The sequence below is a fragment of the Pholcus phalangioides genome, unplaced genomic scaffold, assembly GCF_987345545.1.
Source record: "Pholcus phalangioides strain wild (caught in Gottingen) unplaced genomic scaffold, Ppha-v1.0 ptg000028l_1, whole genome shotgun sequence".
In the NCBI taxonomy this organism is placed as follows: Eukaryota; Metazoa; Arthropoda; class Arachnida; order Araneae; family Pholcidae; genus Pholcus; species Pholcus phalangioides.
This window is the reverse complement of record NW_028301618.1, coordinates 1,935,894-1,961,058: the sequence shown is the minus strand read 5'-3', so window position 1 is coordinate 1,961,058 and position 25,165 is coordinate 1,935,894. Positions and strand designations below refer to the sequence as shown.

Genomic DNA, 25,165 nt, shown 5'->3' with positions numbered 1-25,165 from the left:
ACCAAAAAAAGCAGCCAAATTCAAACGAATTCTGTTACTGAAAATTAAAAATCTATATATATATATATAAAATTGATTGTGTGTGTTCTCTATATAAATCTGCAATTTTAGACTGATCGTCGCCAAATTTTTGCATATATACCAAGCGGGACCGACAGGCCATTTTAAAAGTGGCGAAATGGGCGAAATACTGTGGGGCAACAATGGTTCTTGCGCCTCAACAATCGCTTTTGGAATGTTTATTTTGGTTACCGTGGTTCCCTAGCAATGCGTTTCAGACATTCATATGCCTTTGCAATGGTTTATCATTCCTTTAATGTGATGCCAGTGTTATGTATAAAATAGTTTTTTTGCCTTTATAATGGTTTGTCGTTTTTTCAATCCTCCCTGTAATTGAAGAAAATCCGGGCAGCTCCGGGTATTATAGCTAGTATATAATAAAATTGATTTTTTGTCTGTGTGTGTGCGTTCTCTATATACAAATCTATAATTTTAGATCGATCGTCGCCAAATTTTGCATATATATCGAACGGGGCCTGACTTGAACGATAGGCTACTTTAGAAGTTTGTCAGAGCTGGGCAAAAACCTGTCGGGCAACAATAGTCCGTAAGCCTCAACAATCACTTTCGGAATGTTTACTTTTCATTCACATGCCTTTGCAATGGTTTTTCACTCCTTTAATGATGCCAGTATTATGTATAAAACAGTTTATGCCTTTATAATGGTTTTTGCTACTTTTTCAATCCACCCAGTAATTGAAGAAAACCCGGGCAGCGCCGGGAATTGTAGATAGTATTGAAATAAATAAACGAGTAAAATACTAAAACAAGTAGAAATTAAAAAAGCAAAAAAAAAAAAAAAAGAGATGATTAGGAGGAAAAAAAGTAAAGTGAAAAGCTTAACCCTTACAGCGGCAGTGACGAGATATCTCGCTTAACTTGATGCCTTATGTTTCAGCAATTCTGAGACATCTCGTTTCCTTAAAATCCTGTTATTTCTGGCCCAGATACCGTTGTAAGTTTTCTTCTGCTAACATGTTTTTAATCCGCCCCCAATCGGTCACATCTAACTGCTAGTGGGCGGAGCTAGCTTTTATGCAAAGTTTGATAACAGGAGGAAAAACGGTGGTTTTTTTTTTTGTTTCGCTTTGCTTCTTGGTAGTATAGGAATATGCGTTTAGTATAATAAATAGTTGTTGGGGAAGGTACTTTTTGTCACTTGCACAAAATCGTAAGGAAGCCGAAAATATGGCATACACCCGTGAGGGAGGGGGGGGGGACAGTGATCTGCGCTGTGACTTTTCGCGCGAGCGTTGTTATGGTGTGTTACAACGCGATACTTTGTTAGTTTCTAATGAATACCATCGGGGTTCTGATTCGATTAATCGAGCCTGACATCATGAGGCTCTCCGAGACCGTCCAACCATTTGGGAAAGAGTGCAAACCATCCCAAGGTGGTCTCTCTGGGTGGTCAGCGGTCATGCCTGTCTGTACAAAATCGAAAAAAAAATATTCTTGAAAAAAGATGTGGCATTTTGTGTAGGATTTGGTGATTTCCACTGTGGCAGTTATGATGCGGGTCAGGGAACTTTTCAAAACCACTTTAAAGGGTTTAAAAATAGTTGAAAATATTTAGATAATAAAGAAAGCACTTCATACGGAGCTAGGTCAAGATTTTCGATTACGGGAGTGAAGCCTGCTCATGTGGCTCATACGAGATTTGATGGGAGGCTTTTCCCAGATTCCACTGCACAGTGTCCATACCCGCGAAGAAAAGTGTCCATTCCCTTCTGGCCGTTGGTATTTTTTATTTGGAAGTGATGGTTGGCTCATCTGTCCATAATCTCGAAGAATGGTTCTCCATGTTCCCCAAAAATCTAGCTGCTCGCGATAAGATGAGCCACTCACGTGCCAGGTGTGCGTTTGGTAAAGGAACTCTGTGGCTTTTCGAGGAGTTTTATGTCCTTGATTTAGCTCAACGTCAATGCTCTTAGTAAGAACTCAATGCTTGTGAACAGAGTCGGGCGTCATAAGCAGAGAATGTCAGGTTCCCCGCGGTGTCGTCCAGGGATCAGTTTTAGGCCCGATCTTATTTACTTTGCACAGTTACGATATGGGGGGGGGGGGGGTTATTCAAAAAGTATCCGTCCATAATTTTTCGTGCATGAACCAATGAATTTATGGAGGCGGAGTTTGGTGCACTCATGTAGGCGTTCCTAGTGAGCATGATTGAATTTTTAAATGCCTGCAGAAGCTGCCAGTCACCGGCAGACTGCCGATGAGTGAGGAAGTGTTAATGAGCGCCATCGCGTTTTCGCTTTTGACAAAATGACAAGAAAAACTTGACTGCATTAAATTTTGTGTGGCTCTTGGTGATTCCCGAGTGGAAACGTTCCACAAGATTCAACAGACCTTCACTTCAAAGATGGCCGCACATCAGTGGGGAGTAAAACACGTTCTGGTAGAGGCCCTCAACATCCAGAAATGAGATCGTCATTGACCAAGTGAAGACTCTGGCGATGCAGAGGATCATCGAATCATAATCAGAGAACTTGCAGACGAGGCGGTCATTGGCAATGGATCCGTTCATTCCATTTTGACTGACGATTTGGTCTTCAGGAGAGTCAAAGCCATGCTGACCATCTTCTTTGACTCCAGTGGCGGAGTTCATCACGAGCACACAACCATCACCAAGGAGTACTACAAAGATTTTCTGCTTCGCAACGGGCAACTTAATCACGATTAATGCTGTAGCATTGTTCAAGTTTTACCTGCCAATTTGTCAAAATGGAAAGGCGACACACGTTGCTGACTTGCGTTTCCTCACTCATCGGCAGTCTGCCGGTGACTGGCAGTTTCTACAGGCAGGGATAAAAAAAATTCAACCATGCGCGCATCAAACCACGCCTCCCCAGCTTCACTGGTTCAAGCACGGATTATGGTCGGATACTTTTCGAGCAAACCTTGTATATCGTAGGTGCACAAAGTAAATGATATTCGGCCCTAAAACAGATCCCTAGATAACAACGCTTGGAACTTGGCATTCTCTGCTTTTGACGCTGGTTACGCGAACCTGATGAATTCTCTGTGATAACAGAACCTGTCAGGAAAGCCCATGTCAACAACCAACTCCTGAGTAGCAATTGTAAGTTGACTTTTGTCAAATTCCTTCCGGAAATCGACATGAACAACACCAGTCTCTTTCCCTGAGTCAATGGCACTCGCCCATATATCATCTGGGGGAGAAAATAGATATCTTTCGCGTCATTAGCATGATCAGCATGGTTTTAAAACAAGCGTTGAATGTTGGAATCAGCAGTATCAAAACCCATGATCACAGGCCACCATTAGCAAAGCGTTTCAAATACGCGATGGGTGTATCAGCAGCTAAGATGATAAACGTGTCATAATACCTTTCCAGCTCCAACGTGGTGACCTTCGTTGGCTGAATGAAAGTCGGGGAAATCCATCTGATGGGAGACTGGTAAAGCGGGTTGGTGGGGGGGGGGGGTAATCCATGGATCTGGAAACTCTCGAAATATTCGTAGCTTGAAGCTGTAAAGTCTCAGCTTATTTTTCTGCGCAAACAGACTGGCTGGGATAGAAAGTGGCGGTGATGGAAATGATCAACATCCGGTCTGGCAAGCCCCGAAGTTGCATTTCATCTTCTTCTATGCAGTATATCTATTTTTCCCATCCACCATTGAAGTTGGCAAAGCTCCTGACAGGCTTTCAAGGGCTTCTCTGACTCTGAGACACATTTAAAAAATTTCAGAAAGGGGTAATGGCTGTCATTATATCTTCGTTATCTCTCTCTTTCTCTCTCAGTGAACACATATATTGCATCAGTTGGTGGCAAGAAGAAGAGTCAAGATGATGCTCGTTTTATTTTATTGAATGTTTTTACGTAAGTCCCGCGATGTTTCTATTTTGAAATGTCGCGAGAGACGACGAGTTTATAAATATGCAAAAAAAGAGAGAGAGTGAAACGGACGCCAAACTTTCTTTAATTCTATAGTGAGGAATCAATGGGAATCTTTTTGGATTCGGGCAACAGCAAGAATGAGATGCGTTGATGCTTCTTTTGGCACTCGCTGCGTGCCTTCCTACCTGGATTTTGCCGAGAGAATCTCGATTAAAGTCAAGAGAATTTGGCAAACCATTAGCAGTACCTGGCGTTTTGTCTCCCCGATCTCTCGTTTGGCTCAACAGGGAGTCGGAAATGCGATCGTTCCCCCCCCCCCTGAAATCTTGGATATTCTGAACGTATTTATCTCTATCGTAACTCTTGTAGGTTGAGCGCTGGTAAATATTTTATGTCTTCGGTGTGTTCAATCTTTCTTGCCTAATAGGAGTGTTATATATGCATCATTTGGTCGCAGCTTATTGGCGACAACGCAATTCGCGAGCTTGGAAATAAATGCACGCGCTGTTCGCTTTGGTAGCCATTGTAGTTGGTCGTATATTTCTGTGGCTCTTTGTGTTAATGTTTGTAGAATGAAGCTCGTTTATACTATTGTGTAAGTCGGAATGCACCTTCAGTCTGACCTGTATTATAAATGTCTAGAGAGTGAGAGAGAGAGAGAGAGACATTTCAAGGGGTCGAAAACGCGATCGTCTGGCTGATTTTCCGGACATTCTTGAACATATTTGTCTCTCGTAAGGGGCCGTTCAAGTATTACGTAAGCAAATTTTTTAGCCATTTTTGACTCCCTTCCCCCTCCCCCTTGTCAGCAAAATTTCGTCATCAGTTCTGCCCCTCTGAATCCTAACGCATATTGGGGTGGGATCAGAGACGTACACGGGGGTCGGGGGCTCGTGCCCCCCCCCCCCCCTACGATCAAAAATTTATTTTTTTAACACAAAAAAATTTTTTTTTTTAATTGAAATTTTCGGAAGAGAAAATACCTTTATATGTTATTATAATCAATTTCTGTTAATTTCAATGTTATTTGAAGGCTATGAGCTCAAAATTTATCTTTAATAAATTCGTTGCGACCCTCCCTCTAAGCCATACAATGATAAATCGCATAAAGGTCCTTGGCCCACGGACTAAATATGGCCCTCGGGGGGTTATCTGATGCGGCCTGCCCTCCTCAAACCAACCTAATTTTGTAAAAATGAACTAAGCGGCACATTTACACATCGCTTAAGTGTCCCGTGGTACAATTCCAGAACATTTTAGCGGCCTGCGGCACATTTTCAGATCACTTAAATGACCCGTGACACAGTCCCAGAACACTTGAGCGATCCGTGACACATTTAGGGATCCCTTGAGTGACATGTGAAGTAGTTTTAGAGCACTTAAGTGGCCCCCAGTGCGGTTCTACACCACTCAAGTTACCCGCGGCACATTCTCAGATTATTTGAGTGATCCGCGGCATATAATTACGGATCACTGGAGGGATGCGTATCACAGTTCCAGAGCACTTAAGCATCCCGGATACATTTCCAGATCACTTGGATCCGCGAAACATTTAGAGATCACTAAAGTGGCTCTATAGGGAACTTATCAATGGGAAGGGGGATGTTACTTCAAGTGCCTACAAACTATCGAAATGTTTTTCTCGATTTTGGCGCACCGAGTAAGATGCCATTAAAAATATTTTATATTTTTATAAAATAAAGGGTGGTTGATGACGTAAGCATTATCCAAACCTCCCCCACGTCATCAAAAGTCAGCAAATCGGAAACCCCCCCCCCCTCCCCATCGATGATGACGTGATACTTGAACGGCCCCTAACTGGTAGTATTACAGTTACGGTAAAACCTCTCTTTTGCGGTCACCGGCGGGGAAAAAAAATTCGTTCGTAAAAAGGGGGGGGGGGAGATTGACACTGTTAACCTTTTCAAGAAAATATTTTCTGAAGGGCGGGAGGGGGCGGGGTTTGCATATTTCTCCGTAGTAAAATTGAGAGTATTTTTCCGTATGGTTTGAGTGCGGGGCGTTCGTGTAGAAACTGCGGACGATCAGTATTAGTTGGCAAGCCTGAATTAGACAGCCATTTTTTCCTACGGACCAAAATACAGCAGACGCCGCTTAATGTGATCACACCGGGGGTTTGATAACAAGAACCGATTGATAACTATATCCGACATAAATCCTGGTCGCAGATACATGACCATGTGTTCCATCTCGTCGAACGGGACGTGTGGTAATCGCACTTGAGGTCCCGTTGCAGGGGATTGATTCTTAACCTTTTTCAGCCGTGATCCAAAATCAAAAAAAAAATCTATATATATAAAGTTGATTTTCTATCTGTCTGTCTGTGTGTGTGTTCTCTATACAAATCTACAATTTTAGATCGATAGTCGCCAAATTTTGCATCTATACCAAATGGGACTCGACTTGAACGATAGGCTACTTTAAAATTTCGCCAGAGCAGGGCAAATGCCCCAAATGAGCGAAAAACCGTAGGGCAACAATGGTTTTTTTGGGCCTCAACAATCACTTTCCGAGCGTTTACTTTGGTTACCGTAGTTCCCTAGCAATGTGTTTTAGACGTGGATATGCCTTTATAATGGGTTGCCACATTTTCAATACTCCCAGTAATGAGGTTTTTTTGAATGACGTCATAATGATCATCAGCATCGCTTTGAGGGTCAGGAAAAGGGTGATCCTCATAGAAATCAGTGTTAAAATTGCCGATTTTAATGTAGAAATGCGGAAATTTGGTGGAGATTTCTGTCGAATCAATAAGTTTAAAAATTGTATTGATATCTCGATTTCTGAAATATTGAATTCGCTTAGAGATATACGAAGCCCAGGGGATTAAATATGAAGCCGGACCTACTTTTGAGTTGGGTATCCATGCAATAACATTGATTTTAACTTTTTATTTACATCTTCTCAAGCATGAAAATTAATGTCTCCACGTATTATCTTTTAATGTTCAACTGCATAAATTCACATATAGTTTAGGTTGTTTCAAAATTAATTATGGGCCCGTAAAAAGTACATCGAAGAAATTCCACAGCTTTAATTAAGCATTTTTTGAAGCAGAAATGGATAACTTGAAGTTCGAGATGAGGAATCGAAATACTTAGCACCCTTTAAAAAAAGAAAAAAATACATAATTTATTTTTACGTTTCTTTTCGAATCTAGATTTGTTTCTTTCATGAGTCGCGCAGGAAGTCGTCATATTGGTTAACTTAGACACGGTTTGTATGTCCCTCAAAGAAAGAGGGAGATATCACGTGATCCAAAAAAGCCTCATTGAAGAAAACCCCGGGCAGCATCAGGAATTATATCTAGTAAATAAAATAAAGAATAACGATCAGAGCAAACAAAAAGCGACCCACGGGACTGCTTGTTTTTCGAAATTAGTGAAAATTTATGACAGGGCTGTAAGAGTAGATTTTCACAACCCATCTCGGAAGCCCTGGGAATCAAATTTGTGTAGCGACTCATAGCCCCAAGAACCCTCTGACTGTAAATGGATTTGTACGAACTTCTCAAAAGAGAGACCCTGAGAATCAAGTTTGGGTCGTGACCCATAGCTGGCTGTGAGTGGATTTGTATTTATGACGATTTGTATTTATTGTGAATGGCGGGGGTGACGCTTACATCACGAAGACGGGGAAAAGAACACAAACAAATAAACATACAAAGGAATAAACTAAAATAAACAAGCGTGTAAAGAGAGAGAGAGAGAGAGAGAGTAAAAGGGGGAAATAAAATACACACAACTAATAAAATAGGTGTATGTTAAAATTACATAAAAGAATATAGTGAAAAGTTGAAACCACACAACGACATAAGGGGTCATTCAAGTATTACGTTAGCATCGAGGGGGGGTGGGTTTGGATTTGCTGACTTTTGATGACGAGGGGAGGGGTTTGAAGGTTGCTTACGTCATCAACCACTCCTTTTGAAGATATGAAACATTCTAAGCTGCTGAAGAAATTTTGCTGACAGTGGGGAGGGGGGGGGGTCAGTGTTTTGCTTACTTTTGCTGACAAGGGGGGGGGGTCAAATTGGCTGAAAATCTGCTTACGTAATACTTGAATGACCCCTAACAGAAGGATGTCGTTGATGACCCATTTCGGAAGCCACTGAGTATCAAACTTAAGTGGTGACCCCCATAGATCAAGAATCGACGTCCGAGTGGTTGTAAGATGCTCGTCTACCACCCGAAGGTTGCTGTCACGGTCCCGGGTTCGAACCCAAAAGGGAGGATATAGATAAGGTATTTTCCCTAACGAACTTGAGGCGACCACCGATATTGACAGCATCTTCTCATTTCCAGCCAATCTCATTAATGGCAGTAAATAGCGATATGACCAGAGTTGGTGAAGTAGTAGTAGATCAAGAATCCCTGGCTGTGTAAATAGATTCATACGACCCTTAAACGGCTGTAAACGGATTTGTACGACCCTTCTCGAAAGACCTGGTAAATCAAGTTTGGGTCGTGACCCATATCGCTGTACAATCATTACACTTTACTCAGTTCAATTCTGAAATATAGATGACAGCACTGAAAAATCAGGCACAGCACTAGATACGCACTCAGACTGTTAGGTACACACACACACACACTCTTACACTTCCGGTACAACTCACTAGGTAGTAAATTGCCCATGGGGCGATAGACCTGAGTTGTGCTCGATTAAAAAAAGCACAAGAGACCCTGGGTGTTGGTAGATTTGAACGACCCATCTCGGAAGACCCATGTGTGAAGAACCCCTGGTCTAGTTTGCACCACGAATTACGATACCTTTTCTAATGTACGGTACAGGTTCGATAGAAGTCTTAAACTGTGAACTGAACAACAGAAAGAAACTGACCTGAAGAGGAAAAGGGAATTTTTTTTTTTCTTTTCAATCATGCATTTGCTTCTCACTATAGGAAATCCAGTACAAAAAAAAAGTAGCTTTACGCGTATATGGATCATAACGAATACTACGGCCCGATTACGACATCAAGTAAGGGGTCATTCGAGTATTACTTAAGCAGATTTTCAGCCATTTTTGACCCCCCTCTCCCTCAGCAAAAGTCAGCAAAACACTGACCCCCCTCCCCCCTGTCAGCAAAATTTCGTCAGCAGCTTAGAATATTTCATATCTTCAAAAAGTGGTGGTTGATGACGTAAACAACCTTCAAACCACCCCTCCCCCCTTGTCATCAAACGTCAGCAAATCCGGAACCCCCACCCCACCTCTCGATGCTGACGTAATAGTTGAATGACCCCTAGTCACACATACCGTACAAAATCTTGGGGTGCCAATTCAAGTTTAGACATCATGGGATTTGTAAAGTCCTGCTCATGGGCGGAGATACGGTGATACTCCGCCATAGAAATTATACACTGAAAAGGGCTCCGCGAGTCAAAAAAGGTTGAGAATCGCTGCTCTATAACAATGGTTATCAATTTTCGGAAGACCGCGGGTTGGTTGATTTCTTATTGTGAATCGAGGGCCTGGTCATGTGTGTGCAAAGGACTAACAGAGATAAATGGGTAAAAATGAAACTGAACCATTCACGGACGGTTTGAATGATGTCATTGCCCGGCGGTTGAGAAATACTGCTGTATAGAGCCACATGTAATATCTAAATGTTCCGCGGACGGGGGTGTCACCCAGGGATTCGGGCCACGTGTCACTGAATGTGCCATTCAGTTCATTTATACAAAATTAGTTTTGAGGTGGCGGCCCAGATCAGATAACCCCCATGGCTACATTTGGTCCAGCGGGCCATGGTGGGTTTATCATACATGGCATACATGGCATGTCACAATGAATTTCTTAAAAAGAAATTTTGAGTTCTTAGCTTTCAAATATCATTGCTATTAAGAGAAATTGATTATAATAACATTGATTATATTGATTCAATTGATTATATAACAAATTTTTTTTTTAATTTTTTCAGAAATATTTTTTGAATCAAAAATAAATTTTTGAACGTCTGGGGGGGACACGAGCCCACCCCCCGGTACTGATAATGCGTTTTCCAATATGCGTTAAGAGGTGGGGGGGAATCTAAGAGCTGACAGAATTTTGCTGACAATCGAGGGGGGGGGGGGAGTCGAAAAGGGCTAAAAATCTGCTAACTTAATACTTGAACGGCCCCCCCTAAGTGATTAACGGGTCATGTTTCTTGGCCGAGTTCAATCTTGTTCGGTTGAGCGGAGACTGAAACATAATCGGCCGTATTATTTGGTGGGATTTAAACAACAACAGCAACAATAATATGATCGAGACGTTATTCGCTCCTACAACAATACGTATCAAGACGGAGACGATACGGAGGAAAAACCAGGATCCCTATTTTATTTTGTCACGTGTGTTAATTTGATACGCTTGCAACCTGGAATTTAATTGGAAATGTATTTTGTTACATACCGAGTCGAAATGGACCCTTTTTTCTTTGCTGCGGCTTCATAATAAAAGAAGAAAACATTAATAAATATCAATGGAAAAAACAATAGTTATTTGGGAGAGTTAATAAACATGTTTACGAAAATTCAGAAATATTTTAGATTTTTTTTCTCCAAAAACACACACGAATTGATATTGAGAAAAATGCTATTGCCGAGAAAAAAATATCTGTACTGAATAATATAAAGGAAAATATCTGAACGAAACATGTTTAACCTTAGGGGGCCGTTCAAGTATTACGTCCGCAAGTTTGTGGCCATTTTTGACTCCCCCTCCTCCCCTCCCAGTCAGCAAAACTTCGTCAGCTCTGCCCCCTCGACCTCCTAACGCATATCGGGATCAAAAAAGTACGCAGAGGAGGGGGAAGCACGACTGTGTCGTATGCCCCCCCCCCCCCGACGACCAAAAATTTATTTTTTTGATGCAAAATCAAATATCGGAAGAAAATACCTTTATATGCCCTGGGGCAGCAGCCCCGGGGACGGGCCCACAAACCCGAGGGAGCCCCACCTACTGGCCGATCACCCCCATGCATATGGCATCTTTTCTGGGAATGCCAAAAACAAGAAAAACATTTCGCTAGTTTGGGTTAATCGAATGGGGAGCGGAGCGCGTCTGGTAATTAAGTGAAAAAAAAGTTTTTGGGGCAGCTGAACTAGGTTCCTATATTAAACACAAAGCTTCTACCACCCCCCCCCCTTCCGGGAGCGATATTGCCCACTATGGGAAACACTGGCTTAGAAGGTGAATCGCAGTGAATTCCTTGAAAATAAATTTTGAGTTGTTAGCCTTCAAACAGCATTGAAAACTAACAGAAATTTATTGTATTCTGTTAGTTTTCAATGCTGTTTGAAGGCTAACAACTCAACTTTTCTAAGCCAGTGTTTCCCAAAGTGGGCAATATCGCTCCCGGAAGGGGGGGGGGGTGGCGGTAGAAGCTTTGTGTTTAATATAGGAACCTATGGGTCGGCTTGAGATGGTGGGCGAAGATAAGGATTTTAAAGAAGGGCGGCGATGGAACAAAAAGTTTGGGAAACTATGCTCTAAGCCAGTGGTTCTCAACAGGTGCTCCTCGGAGCCCTTGGGGCTCCTTGTGCACTCTCCAGGGGCTCCGCGGCCGCTCGAAGAAACTAAAAGAATCGGTAAAATTAAAAAAAATAGTTATAAATATTTTTAAATAGTAAAAATAAGCCAGTAACTTTGATGAATAATTTAAAAAAATGGTCTACGGGGCTCCACCATAGAATTCTTTACTTGAAAGGGCTCCGCGAGTGAAAAAGGTTGAGAACCGCTGCTCTAAGCCATACATGCTAAACCCATGGGCCGCGGGCCAGATGTGGCCCGTAACCTCAAATCTAATTTTGTAAAAAGGAACTATAAGTGCCACATTTACAGATCGCTAAAGTGACTCTATAGAGGACTTATCAATACGTAGAACGTAAGTTCAGCTACCCCAAAAACTTTTTTTTTCACTTAATTACCAGACGCGCCCCGCTCCCCATTCGATTAACCCAAACTAGCGAAATGTTTTTCTTGTTTTTGGCATTCCCAGTAAAGATGCCATTGGCATGGGGGTGGGCTGATCGGCCAGTAGGTGGGGCTCCCTCGGGTTTGTGGGCCCGTCCCCGGGGCTGCTGCCGTCGCCCCTTAAGGACACCCTGAAAGACCAGGCTTCGCGCTTGCAGCTATGACTTAGACAGAGGGTCGGGGTGTCGGTAGGGGGCGCTTTCTGGTGACTCACCGACGGGCGCCCGACCCACCCCCCTTTCCTTTGCCATCAAAAGTCAGCAAACTCAAACCCCCTTTCCTCATCGATGCTGACGTAATACTTGAATGACCCCTTATCGATTTTGAAACCTAAGTAAACGGGAAAATAATTGATTAGGAACATGCTTATAACAATTATGGATGTTTTTTTTAGAAAATATTTTCCCTTGATATCATATATACACAGGTAAGGATAATTGAATATATTGTTTCGAAACTTTCTTTTTTGTTTTAAAAGTCGGTTGTCGTAAAATTTAAAGAATTGGTCTCAGAAATTCTTCCTTTTTTTTTTTAAATATCAACGTTATTTTTAATCAATTAATTACGTTAATTATCGAAATTATTTTTACAGAAATTCTAATTAAGAATTATATTCAAGAGAAGAATTTTGAAAAGAATTTCCTTTTGAAAATACAAATTTCAAAAACAGTTGGAATGTTTAGTTTCCTTTCATTACTAGCTGTAATAAACGGCGCTGCCCGGGTTTTCGTCAATTGCCGGGAGGATTGAAAAAGGGACAAACCATTATAAAGGCATTAATTATTGTACATATAGTGACAAACCATTGTAAAGGCATATGCGTGATTGAAACGCATTGCTAGGGAACCACCGTAACCAAAAAAATAGTGATTGTTGGTGCTCAGAAACCATTGTTGCTCGAAAGTTTTCCCGCCTATTTCGGGCATATGCCCAGCTCTGACGAACTTTTGAAGTAGCCTATCGTTCAAGTCGGGTCCGGTTTGGTGTATATGCAAAATTTGGCGACGATTGGTCTAGAATTGTAGATTTGTATAGAAAACATAGAAAGACATAACAGAAAATCAATTATATATATATATATAATATATGGAACGATGGATACAGATAAAAATTATTACGATTGAAATTCAATATCAAATTGCTTTTAAAAAAAAAGATCTTTGACATTTTTCCTATTTATTTCAAAATGGAATTTTCGTTCGAAAACGTCGTAAGTGCAGCCGATTCTTTTCTCCGTTGCGTAGAGACTCTATTGCATGTACTCTACGTATATTCATGTTTGAGATACTCAAATTCCGATTTCGAATTTTCCACTGCAGATTGAGAAACATTCGACTATCGATTAAGAAATATGAATGCATCGATTTTCCATATGCAGTGAGTATCTATATCTATTCAGATATGTTCAGGCATTGATGTCAGATATTAAATTATCGATGTCATGCCAAATACTAATAAAGTATCAATTGAGAAATAACCGAATACACGTGGATTTCAAATACTCAAGTACCGATTTCTAAATGTTCGCGTACTAATTTTAAGTATCAATTTCAGATAATAAATTATCGATGTCAAATAATGTGTCAACTGAGGAATAATTGAATATCGGTTTCAAATACTCACGTATCTATGTATAAATACTGACATCGATTTGCAACTGTAAAGTAGCGATTTGCACCTACAAAGTATCGATCTGCAACTGCAAAGTATCGATCTGCAACTGTGAAGTAGCGATTTGCACCTGCAAAGTATCGATTTGCAACTGTAAAGTAGCGATTTGCACCTGCAAAGTATCGATCTGCAACTGCAAAGTATCGATCTGCAACTGTGAAGTAGCGATTTGCACCTGCAAAGTATCGATTTGCAACTGTAAAGTAGCGATTTGCACCTGCAAAGTATCGATTTGCAACTGTGAAGTAGCGATTTGAACCTACAAAGTATCGATTTGCAACTGTAAAGTATCGATCTGCAACTGCAAAGTATCGATCTGCAACTGTAAAGTAGCGATTTGAACCTACAAAGTATCGATTTGCAACTGTAAAGTATCGATCTGCAACTGCAAAGTATCGATCTGCAACTGTAAAGTAGCGATTTGCACCTGCAAAGTATCGATTTGCAACTGTAAAGTATCGATTTGCAACTGTAAAAAGTATTAATTTAATACTCACGTACAGAAGTCAGAGGCAGCAGGGCTGAGAAATAATCGAATCTTCATTTATTTATTTTTTGCTTTTCGAAATTACTTTTTCCAATTTATTCATTATTTGCCAGTCCGCAATTTTTTTTCTATTTATTTATCATTTACCGGTCCGCAAATTATTTTTTCCTATTTATTCATTATTTTTTTTCCCGTCCGCAAATTATTTTTTCCTATTTATTCATTATTTTTTTTCCCGTCCGCAAATTCTATTATGTATTTATTTAGTTTTTTTGCTGACCAACAAATTATTTCTCCAACTTATCAATTTTTTGTTCCGGTCCGCAATTTATTTCCCCTACTTATTATTATTTTTTTGAACGTCTGCAAATTATTTCTTCAATTTATGTATTTTTTGCCGGTCCGCGAAATAGTTGAGCTACTTTCACCGGTCCCTCGGGTGTAAAAAAAATAAAGATGAAGACCACTCTTAGTATTGAGCATTGATTTGCCTATTAAAGAGGTCTTCAACCTTTTTCTTGTCGCGAGCACTTCCTGTACCCATCATCAAAAAGAGAGCACCCTTAAGGCAAGTTTGACGTACAAATGCACGTAATTTGCACATTATGTATGATAGGAGTGTTGATCAAGTGCTCGCGAGCACGAAATAGAACATGAGCATTGAGCACTCTTGGTGCTTCAGCGAGCACCGTGGTGAAAATGAACCGGTTCTGAACAGCTGGATAAAAAACTCCCGCCCATCTGTGATTCGAACCCTGACTGAAAATGGTCTTTACATACCAGAATCAGAAGATGAGACGCAAGTGACTAGCTCTTAAATCGGTCTATAAGCTGGCTTTAGCTGCAGATGCAGAGCCTTAAGGGGTGTGCGAAGGTGCGGTCGCACCGGGCCCCGCGATTTGGGGAGCCCCCCCCCCCCCTCGTACTTAATGGTAATGACAATTTCTTTCATAAATTCTGAATTTTCATCAATTCCCGAAATCTGCTGATTAAACTAGATAGAAATAATTCGGCCATTACAATATTTCTTTCATTCACTCTGAATTTTCATGAGTGTGCTGGAAAGTTATTTACTTATGTCAATAATTTTTTTCTTATTTTCAATTCATGAAATTCATGAATTTTCATTAGTTCTTTCATCAGGGTCCCAATTTTAATGGATTTGTAATTTTTTTCTTTCATCAATTTAAAGTTTTATTCAGTTCAAAAATTCATTATAATTTCTTTTTTTTTAATTTACATTTCATTGTGTCTATAATTTTTTTCAATGGATAAATGGAACTATAATTTTTTTTTGCATCGCATTCGAGCGAATGTAACCGATGCGCTTATTGGTTGCATTCTTTACGTTTTATAAAAGATATTTTATAAAACTTTTGTAATGTAATTCTCCGGCCGTAGGCTGTTCACCTCTCGTCCAGGGGGGGGGGGCCTGCTTGGGTGTTAACGAAAATGTCAATGAAAATTCAATGATATCATTCATTTATATTTTTGTTTGATAATAAATAATATCAAAACCATCAACATTATATAAGCTGAAGAGCCAAAAAAAAAACTGGTACAGGCATGCGTATGCAAATAAAGAGATACGGAACCAATCAGAGTACGGCGCTGCTGTCGGCAACGCCTACATAACACAACAAGTGTCTGGCATAGTTGTTAGATCGGTTACTGCTGCTACAATGGCAGGTAATCGAGATTTAAGTGAGTTTGAACGTGGTGTTATAGTCGGCGCACGAGAGATGGGACATAGCATCTCCGAGGTAGCGATGAAATTTGGATTTTCACTTACGACCATTTCACGAGTGTACCGCGAATATCGGGAATCCGGTAAAAAATTAAATCTACGACAGACATCGCTGCGGCCGGAAAAAGATCATGCAAGAACGGGACGACTGACGAGAATCATTAAACGTGACAGACGTGCAACCCTTCCGCAAATTGCTGCAGATTTCAATGCTGGGCCATCAACAAGTGTCAGCGTGCGAACCATTCGACGAAACATCATCGATATGGGCTTTCGGAGCCGAAGGACCACTCGTGTACCTTTGATGACTGCACGACATAAAGCTTTACGCCTCGCCTGGGCCCGACAACACCGACATTGGACTGTTGAGGACTGGAAACATGTTGCCTGGTCTGACGAGTCCCGGTTCCAATTGCTTCGAGCTGATGGACGTGTACGGGTATGGAGACAACCTCATGAATCCATGGACCTTACATGTCAACAGGGGACTGTTCAAGCTGGTGGAGGCTCTGTGATGGTATGGGGCGTGTGCAATTGGCGTGATATGGGACCCCTGATACGTCTAGATACGACTCTGACAGGTACATAAGTATCCTGTCTGATCACCTGCATCCATTCATGTCCATTATGACGGACTTGGACAATTTCAGCAGGACAATGCGACACCCCACACGTCCAGAATTGCTACAAAGTGGCTCCAGGAACACTCTTCTGACTTTAGACACTTCCGCTGGCCATCTAAATCCCCAGACATGAACATTATTGAACATATCTGGGATGCCTTGCAACGTGCTGTTCAGAAGAGATCTCCACCCCCTCTTACTCCTACGGATTTATAGACAGCCCTGCAGGATTCATGGTGTCAATTACCTTCAGCACTACTTCAGACATTAGTCGAGTCCATGCCACGTCGTGTTGCGGCACTTCTGCGGGCTCGCGGGGGCCCTATAGGTGGACCAGTTTTTTTGGCTCTTCAGTGTAGTTCAGTACATCCGTAATGTGTTGCAATCACATATTTTAGCTAGGGCTCATTTTCGGGGCTTATATTAGAAGCATCCTGTGAAAAATCATGCTAGGGCTTATTTTTGGGGAAACGTGGTACGTAGGGCAGAGGCGGCCCACGCAATGGTATCAGGAGCGGCACGTGAACGCTTTCCAAAAATTAATGAATTTCTATTCCATTTTTTCAATCAAAGAAATTCTCTCCAACTTTTAAACAACCCTTTTCTTATGAATAATTGTCTTGTAGGGCCGCCAGACTTGTATTTAGTATAGTAGGTACTCTTAAAATAATAATTATGTGTGATGACTTTCTATTCAATGCGTTTCTCTGTTCGGGTTTTCATCTTTGGGTAGAGTTGCTGGACGTCCCGTGTGTACGAGATTCAAAATTGGCCACATGCATTATATAATACAATTACATTCTATATACATGAATTCTTGGAGGTGGGGGGCTAAACCCTCTTACACAGTTTATTGGGGGGGGGGGGGGCAGACACATTGAGTCCTCAGGTTCCTGTGTCTATGCCCAACATGGTGCAGGTAAGATGAACTTTTTTCTACCGATATATACGGTAGAGACACAGTCTGCATTGCGATAATCGAATTTATGATTTCATAACAACAACGTAGTACTCAAAAGAGTGACAAACTTAACATTTCTACGAAAATAGGGGAACAGCCGAACAGTGTTTTTCAGAAACGGGAGAAAATACCCGTGTCCCTTATAATCGGGACACATGGTCTGTTCGTTGAAATCCGTAGAGTGGCACGTCCATCGAAAATAATTTTGATTGTTGCGCGGCTTGGAAAAAGGTTGGCAACCCCGACGTAGGCTTACGCATACGACATGCAATCACAGCAACACGTTCCTATTCGTTAGAGATTCCTCAAGAGGAATGTGTACGAGATACATTCATGTATATGGCTAAGTAGTTGATACTGTATTAGCATGTTAATACAGCAAAGAAAAAAATTTGTCTCCTGGGTTTTTGTTTTCCTTATTGTTATTATGGGGCCATTCAAGTATTGCGTAAGCAGATTTTCAGCCATTTTTGACGCCCCCCCCCCGCTTGTCAGCAAAAGTCAGCAAAACACTGACCCCCCTCCCCCGTCAGCAAAATTTCGTCAGCAGCTTTGAATATTTCATATCATCAAAAAGGGGTGGTTGATGACGTGAGCAACCTTCAAACCCCCCTCCCCCCCTTGTCATCAAAAGTCAGCAAATCCGAAACCCATTCCCCCTCCCCCCTCGAAGCTGACGTAATACTTGAATGACCCCTATACAGTCCGGACATTTACAGCGTATTCGCGTCAGAGTTATAAAACACACATACAGAGGCGATTATATAAATCTTTAAAAACGTGCCAATATCGGAAGATTAATCGATAAATGCAAGAACGATTCTAATCGATGATCTCATCCACACCCACACAATGTAATCTTCCCGATATCGATGACTCGAGGTCAGCTGAACAAATAGACAGCTGGCATTCCATCCACGTACGTGTCGAAGGTTTTGTTTTTCCTGGAAAATGTCCGCCCGTCCAGGAAAGAGCGGGAAAGCCAATACATTTGCATCAATTTCCCACCTTGACCTCGTAATGGCATCAAGAATGTGTAGGTACAGTAAACGTCCGTTATAACGAGTATATCTCGCTATTACGAGTAATTCGCAAGTGATTTTCAAGGAGCTATGTTACAGATACAAAAAAATATTCGCTTATAGCGAGTTATTTATGAATCCCATTCGCTATAACGACGACAGAAATTCTCAGAAAAAGTATGTTTCCCCCCCTTTCTTTAAGAATTACACATAAAATGGACTAAAAAGAGTGGCGTCTCTTTACCCTATTCACAGATGTTTATAAACGGGGCATATCAGTCCCATAGACAAGAAGACCTCACGTGCTGTAACTTACCTTATTATCTATAAGGGAGGTGGCAAAACACTGTCTAAAAAAAATCGGTAGATGTGTTGATTGGGCAGTTCGGGCACGACCTCTGGTTTTAACATCGTTGCTACTTCCTTTGGAAAATCTGTCCTCCCCCCCCCCCTCTCTTTTCTTGGAATCTTCTATAATTAGACACCCAGGGTAACAGGTCAATCATTCTCTCTGCATGAAATGTTATTGGACACATTTATAGTGTGCAACGGATACCAGCGCCGTCTTAACGCATGGGCCCACCTGGGCCTCAAGAGATGAGGGGCCTCAGAAAAATTAGTAGTTGAATTTTTCGGGAATTTGTCATTTAGGGCCTCAGAAAAATCACTCGGCCCGGGGGCCTATGATGCGCTTGAGACGGCCCTGACGGATACTCCAGCTGTAGAAACTGTGCTGCATTCCTTAACGTGCAAAATTTTGGTATATGTATGCATGTCCCCCCCCCCTTCCCACAAGGATGGGGATGACAGGGCTCCAGCCGGGGGGGGGCCCCCTCGACGAATCTTACAATTTTTTTGTTTTTTCACATGTAATAAGTTCACTACTTTGGGGCCCGTTGTCAAAAGTTCCAAGTCTTAATATAAAAACTGATTCTCAAATCGCCTCTCTTAAAAAATCAAATTGCCCGGTTGTGGGGGGCGTAGGTTGCATGTCACCCTGCTCTAGATGCATATTTCAGCGAAAGTAGTTCAAAATAAAGGGGGGAAATTATCAAAAAAAAAAGTGAAGTTCAAAATGAAAGGTAAATTTATCTACAGGGTGGTTACAATTGAAGTTCCCCCCTCCCCGCCCCCCCAAAAAAACTGCTTATCCGCGTACAGCCAGATTTTTAGGTGATCTTAATGAGACCATGGGAGAGATATTTATGAAATAATAAAAATAAAGTTCAATTTCGACCACCAGGTGGGAAAGTGACGCTGTTTTTTTTTTACTGAATTTTTCTTTTTCACATAGACCATATAGCGTACATACCAAGTTTCAATGAAATACGTCCTCCAAAACAGGCGCTACGTAGGCCGAAGTAGTGTCAGTATACCGACTGGTACTACATTGGTCTGAATAGTGTCAGTATACCGACTGGTACTACATTGGTCTGAATAGTGTCAGTATACCGACTGGTACTACATTGGTCTGAATAGTGTCAGTATACCGACTGGTACTACATTGGTCTGAATAGTGTCAGTATACCGACTGGTACTACATTGGTCTGAATAGTGTCAGTATACTGAAACTACTCAGACCTATATAGCGCCCATTCTGCTAGACCTATTCCATTGAAACTTTGTTGGTACATACGCTATATAGACCATGGGAAAATGTAAAATGCAATATAAAAAGCGCCACTTTTTAACCTGGTGATTAAAAAATTGAACTATTTTTTTATTGCATAAATCTCTCTTCCCTGCTCTCATTAAGATATCCTGAAAATTTGGCTGTATTCGGATTAGCAGTTTTTAAGAAAAACTACTCGGAGTACACGGGAACTTCAATTATAATCACCCTGTAGTATGTTTTCCTCCCCATTTATATGTTTCTACAGTGCACAAAAGTTAAAATCCGTTTACAACGAGAAGTCCGACAATTTTCCCCTCTGATTGCGAACTGTCGTTATAACGGCCTCTCGCCGTGTATATTAATAAGGTTAAAAAAAAAACAAAAAAACTTATTTCAGCATTATCGTGAAATTACTATCCGCCATGAAGATGAAGCGTTTATGAATGGATGTTCATGTGCCAAATGCGTCATTGGGGGAGAAAAATAAATGGGGAGAGTGGAAGCCGGAAATTTCATGGAATGTTTGGCTCCGATCCCGTCATTTCAATCAAAATACGTTTTATTATTATTATTATTTCAACCTGTAACGCGTCTTCGTGGTTGTCATGTTGCAATTCAGTTTGAAAATAATTTCGCGTCAAATAATCCCAATGATGCAACAGTTGGCGCGTTCCGATGCCACGTGATGAATGCGAAATTCCAAAATGGAAAAGATAGAGGGGTGTAGGGGGGTTAGTCTGGGGTTTTTTTTAGAGTGAAAATTAGATGGAATAGATTCAGTTCCGTACTCATTCCTTCTGGATGTCAAGAAATAAATCTATCTGAATCGAGTGTAGTTTGGAGGATATTTACGGTCGCAGAAACTCAAAATCCAAAATATACGGTCTCAGTAACTCATAATCCAAATTCAGGGTTTCTAAAAAAATAAAAATTCAAATTTACGGTCTCGGAAACTCAAAATCCAAATTTAGGCCCCTTTCACACGAGCAAAATTGAAATTCGCGCATAAAAACTACTATTTTCTGGGAAATATGAAAGAAAAATTCCAAAAACACATCCAATTGATGTTCCAAAACAAAAGAAAATTCAGGAGATATCAAAGACTTTGCAAAGTAGAAAAAGGGGGAAGGGGTGGAGAGACTTTCAAAATGTCTGTGCTTAGGAATATTCACATCATTATTCTGTCTTGAGCCCGGATTACACTGTAAAAATTTTATAATGGTTCTTTTATCACAAAAAATTAGAAACTTTGCCTGGTTTTAATTTATACAATGTCTTGAAAACGTGGCAATTTTTGTATAAATAGTTCTTTTACAAATGCAACCAATAAGCTGATCGGTTGCATTAGAGCAAATGCAACCGATAAATTTATTAGTTGCTTTTTTCAAGTTTTATAAAATAACTTTCATAAACCTTTTATAGTGAAATCCCATCCTTAGATTAGTCACTTCTGAAATGGAAGTTTTAAATTTTTTTTTAGTTTATAGATTTAATAACGAGTAAAATATACTTGTAGGTATCGGGGGGGACCAAAATTATTCAAGTGCTTGGGGCCTTCAAACGTCTTAATCCGGCCCTGAGTGAACGCCGTACGTGGATAACGTTGTTTAATGAAAGTGTTTAGTTTTAGAAGATAAAAAAATTAAGATTAAAAATTTAAAAAATAAATATTTAAAATAATTTTAAATATTTAAAAAGAAAAAAAATTAAATTTTTAAAATTAAATTTAAAAGTTATTAAAGAATTTAGTCAATTAAATATTCGTAATGAATTACAGAACGGTTTATAATTTTGGACCCGCCAGTGGCCGTTTTGTTGTATAAAATTGCAAAGCATGGACAAAAGACAGTTGAAGTTGCTATATCTCCCTTATTCTCAGAAGGAAACTGAGGGATAGACGTATGTGGGTACATCATACTTGATGAACAGGGACCTTCATATGGTGTTTTTAAGGGTATTTATGGCAAATATACATAATTAAAAAAATTCCGTGAAAAATTATCTTTAAAAAGTAGCCAAAGATGCGGACGAATTCGACCCGTATCCGAGTCGTGTGAATAGCACCGAATAATCTAATGTACAAAACTTGTATGTGCGGTTTGAGGTTTTGACACATGCGGACGACGGACGTCCGGACGATATCCCAGGGCGATATCCCGTTTTTTCGTGAGATATATGGTCAACCTAGGTATTCATCATGTGTGCATTGATACCATTCTACCGGGGAAAACTTTCGTGGGCAGCACGGGCCGCATCCCTAGCGGGGCAGAGCCAGGTCCCTGCCTGGTACTTCCGGGCCGGATGTTGTTCCGGGCCCTGCTTAAATAGATTCAAAGCAGCTAATTTACATTCATTCCCCAGGTGATGAATTGGCGACGCACATGAGGCGCCAAACCCGCCAGGCATCCAACACGTGGAGTTTTTCCTCCCCAAGAGAGAGAAAGTCAGCGAAAAGAGATCAGCACAGATCAGAAAGTGTCTCGCATCGGAACGGATCGTCGTTTCTACTCGTTCTTTTTTGAAGGAAAAGAAAGTAATAACAATAATATAAGTGAAAAGAATGTAGATGTTGTTTGTGCTGTGTTTTGGCGTGTTGTGCGTTTGGAAGCTGTTGTTTTCTTTTAAGTGCGTCGTTGACGTGAAAAAGTAGAAGTGAACAAAAAGGAAACCAACTTTTCGATTTAATTATAGTGGATTTTCGTAAAATTTATTCATAAAGAAGATCTGAAGTGAAATATACATATTAAGGAGAGAAAAAGAAAAAAAGAAGAGGAAGCCATTTTTGATGTGTTTTGTGGAAGTTGTTGTTTTTGTGTCCTTCAAAGGATGGGGTTGGAGTGGAGAGAACCTTTCGGTGAGTACTTTTTTTTCCCCCACAGTTTCAAGCTTCTTCCTCCTCTCCCTGTTGTTTATGTAGTAATTTTTTTTTTCTCCACATTATTGCGCAATAAACAAGTTCTTGTTTATAACCGAGTCGACATCTTGATTGTGCATACACGTGAATGGAATCCATTCCTACAACAATAACAAACAGTTTCAAAATAACTGGAGATTTTTGGAACTAATAATTAAGTTGAACTCACCGGTTCAGGTTTGGTAATACAGTATATACGTGCTTGTAACATAGTGTTTTAAGATTCTGAACGATTGTTCATTGGAGTTCATGAAAGAGGGCTTTAACCCGTTGGCAATTAAAAGGCTGGAGAAACCAACACGTGGCCCTCGGGACCCTGTGAAGAAGGGGGAAAAAAGACCGTGTCAAGTGCGTAAGTGCAGATGTGTGTTATGCTTGAGAAAAGGATAGAGTCAAAATCAGTAATTTGACAAGATACAAAGTCAAGTGGTCAAGTGTTTTAAGACTATATTTCATCAAGCGTTTTCTTCAGAGTGTGCCAAACCCCACAGACCAAATTACAACAGTGTCTTGGCAGTCAAAAAGTGTTCCAGTCCAAAATAAAAGTCGTCATGGAGTTAAAAAAAAAAAAATACATTTTTGATATAAGTAGGTGTCAAGAAATGTATGCGACACTAGCTATAATTTTTCCCTCCATAATACCGGTAGAAGTAAAGAAGTTTCAAACCATTATAAGGGAATGAAATTGTCGAAGACGTATTCTTGGGGAATCACGGTAACCAAAGTAAACATTCCAAATAGCCATAGTTGAGGTCGAGCCATTGTTCACCGACTATTTTTTTGCCCATATCGGGTGTTTTCCAGCACTGAGGAACTTGTAGTGTATCTATCGTTCAAGTGAGGTCCTGCCATGTTTTATACAGTCAAACCTCGTTAATGAGTCACTCTCGGGAGAGCAAAAATATGACTTGGTAAGTAAGCCATAGCTGTGCCAATTCCTGCTTGAGGACAATTGGGACTTCCAGAAAGTGACCCGGTAAGCGGAGTGACGTATTAACCGGGTGACGCACTAATGAGGTTTGACTGTATATGTATACGTAAAATTAGGCGGCGATTGGTCTTTTGTATAGAGAATATACATACACAGAGACACAGAAAATCAATTTTATATATAGTCGAATCCCGTTATAACGAACTCCAAGAGAAGAGAGAAATCACTTCGTTATAACGAAATTTCGTTATAAAAAAATTACAGGTTTATGCATTGTCCCAATAAACTTCCCTAGAGTATTAGAAAAGTGTTCGTTAAAACGAGATTTTCGCTATAACGGTATTCGTAAAAACGGGATTGGACTATATGTAGATTAAATATAGGTGCTAAAAATATATGCAAAATAAATACGTACCGTCAGTGTAAATAAAGTATATTAAATGCGATTAAAAAGTTATATAGAAATTGAGAAACATGATATACAGCCGAATCCCGTTATAACAAACTCCAAGGGACCAGAGAAATGCTTTCGCTATAACGAAATTTCGTTATAAAGGAATTCCAGGTTTTTTGCATTGTTCCTATGAAAACTTGTCGGGGGGGGGGGGAAATTAGAAAAATGTTCGTTAAAACGAGATTTTCGCTATAACGGTATTCGTTAAAACGAGATTCGACTGTGTTACAATTGTACGAATTGATTTACAAAATAAAAAAAAATAGATGCTAAGGTGCAATTTGAAACTTACACAATTACGTATATTGGAAATGATACAAGCCTTTCTCTAACACATTGACTGGTGGGGGTTTTGGCAGAAGTAAAGAACCTAAGGGCGGCTCTGCTCTGTTAATGCGTCTTTTCTTTTTTTTTCAAAGTGCCAGTTTGAATTTCTTGGAGAATGGCCTAAAATGATACAGTCGAATCTCGTTTTAACGAATACCGTTATAGCGAAAATCCCGTTTTGAAGAACACTTTTCTAATCATCCCAGATAAGTTTACATAGGAACAATGCAAAACTTGTAATTCCTTTATAACGAAATTTCGTTATAACGAAGTGATTTCTCCAGTCTCTTGGAGTTCATTATTAACGGGATTCGACTGTATATACACTTTTATACAAAACAATTTTCCATAATTAACAAGTGAAAATGTGCTATAATATTTAAATGACAGATTTAGGGAAAATATATTTAAGAGATGTACAATATATGAAGTGGAACTTTTCTTTTTGGCAAAAATTCGTAGTCCAAAGTCACTGGACAAAAGTCCGAATTATCCAATTAATCTATCT

The 25,165-nt window shown here is 40.3% G+C and overlaps 1 protein-coding gene across 4 annotated transcripts in view; it reads left to right on the top strand.

Annotated features, from left to right (window-relative positions):
* Window positions 1-25,165, top strand: part of HDAC4 (histone deacetylase 4) — a 142,121-nt gene that overhangs the window by 16,634 nt on the left and 100,322 nt on the right. For 2 of the 4 annotated variants that reach the window (XM_089252237.1, XM_089252239.1), the window contains exon 1: window positions 22,710-22,885. The exons of the other annotated variants lie outside the window; for them this stretch is intronic. In XM_089252237.1, the coding sequence (XP_089108363.1) occupies window positions 22,858-22,885 (28 nt within the window). In that variant the 5' untranslated portion in view covers window positions 22,710-22,857. Of the gene's footprint in view, window positions 1-22,709; window positions 22,886-25,165 lie in introns of those variants that run through there. 4 annotated transcript variants of the gene reach the window in all.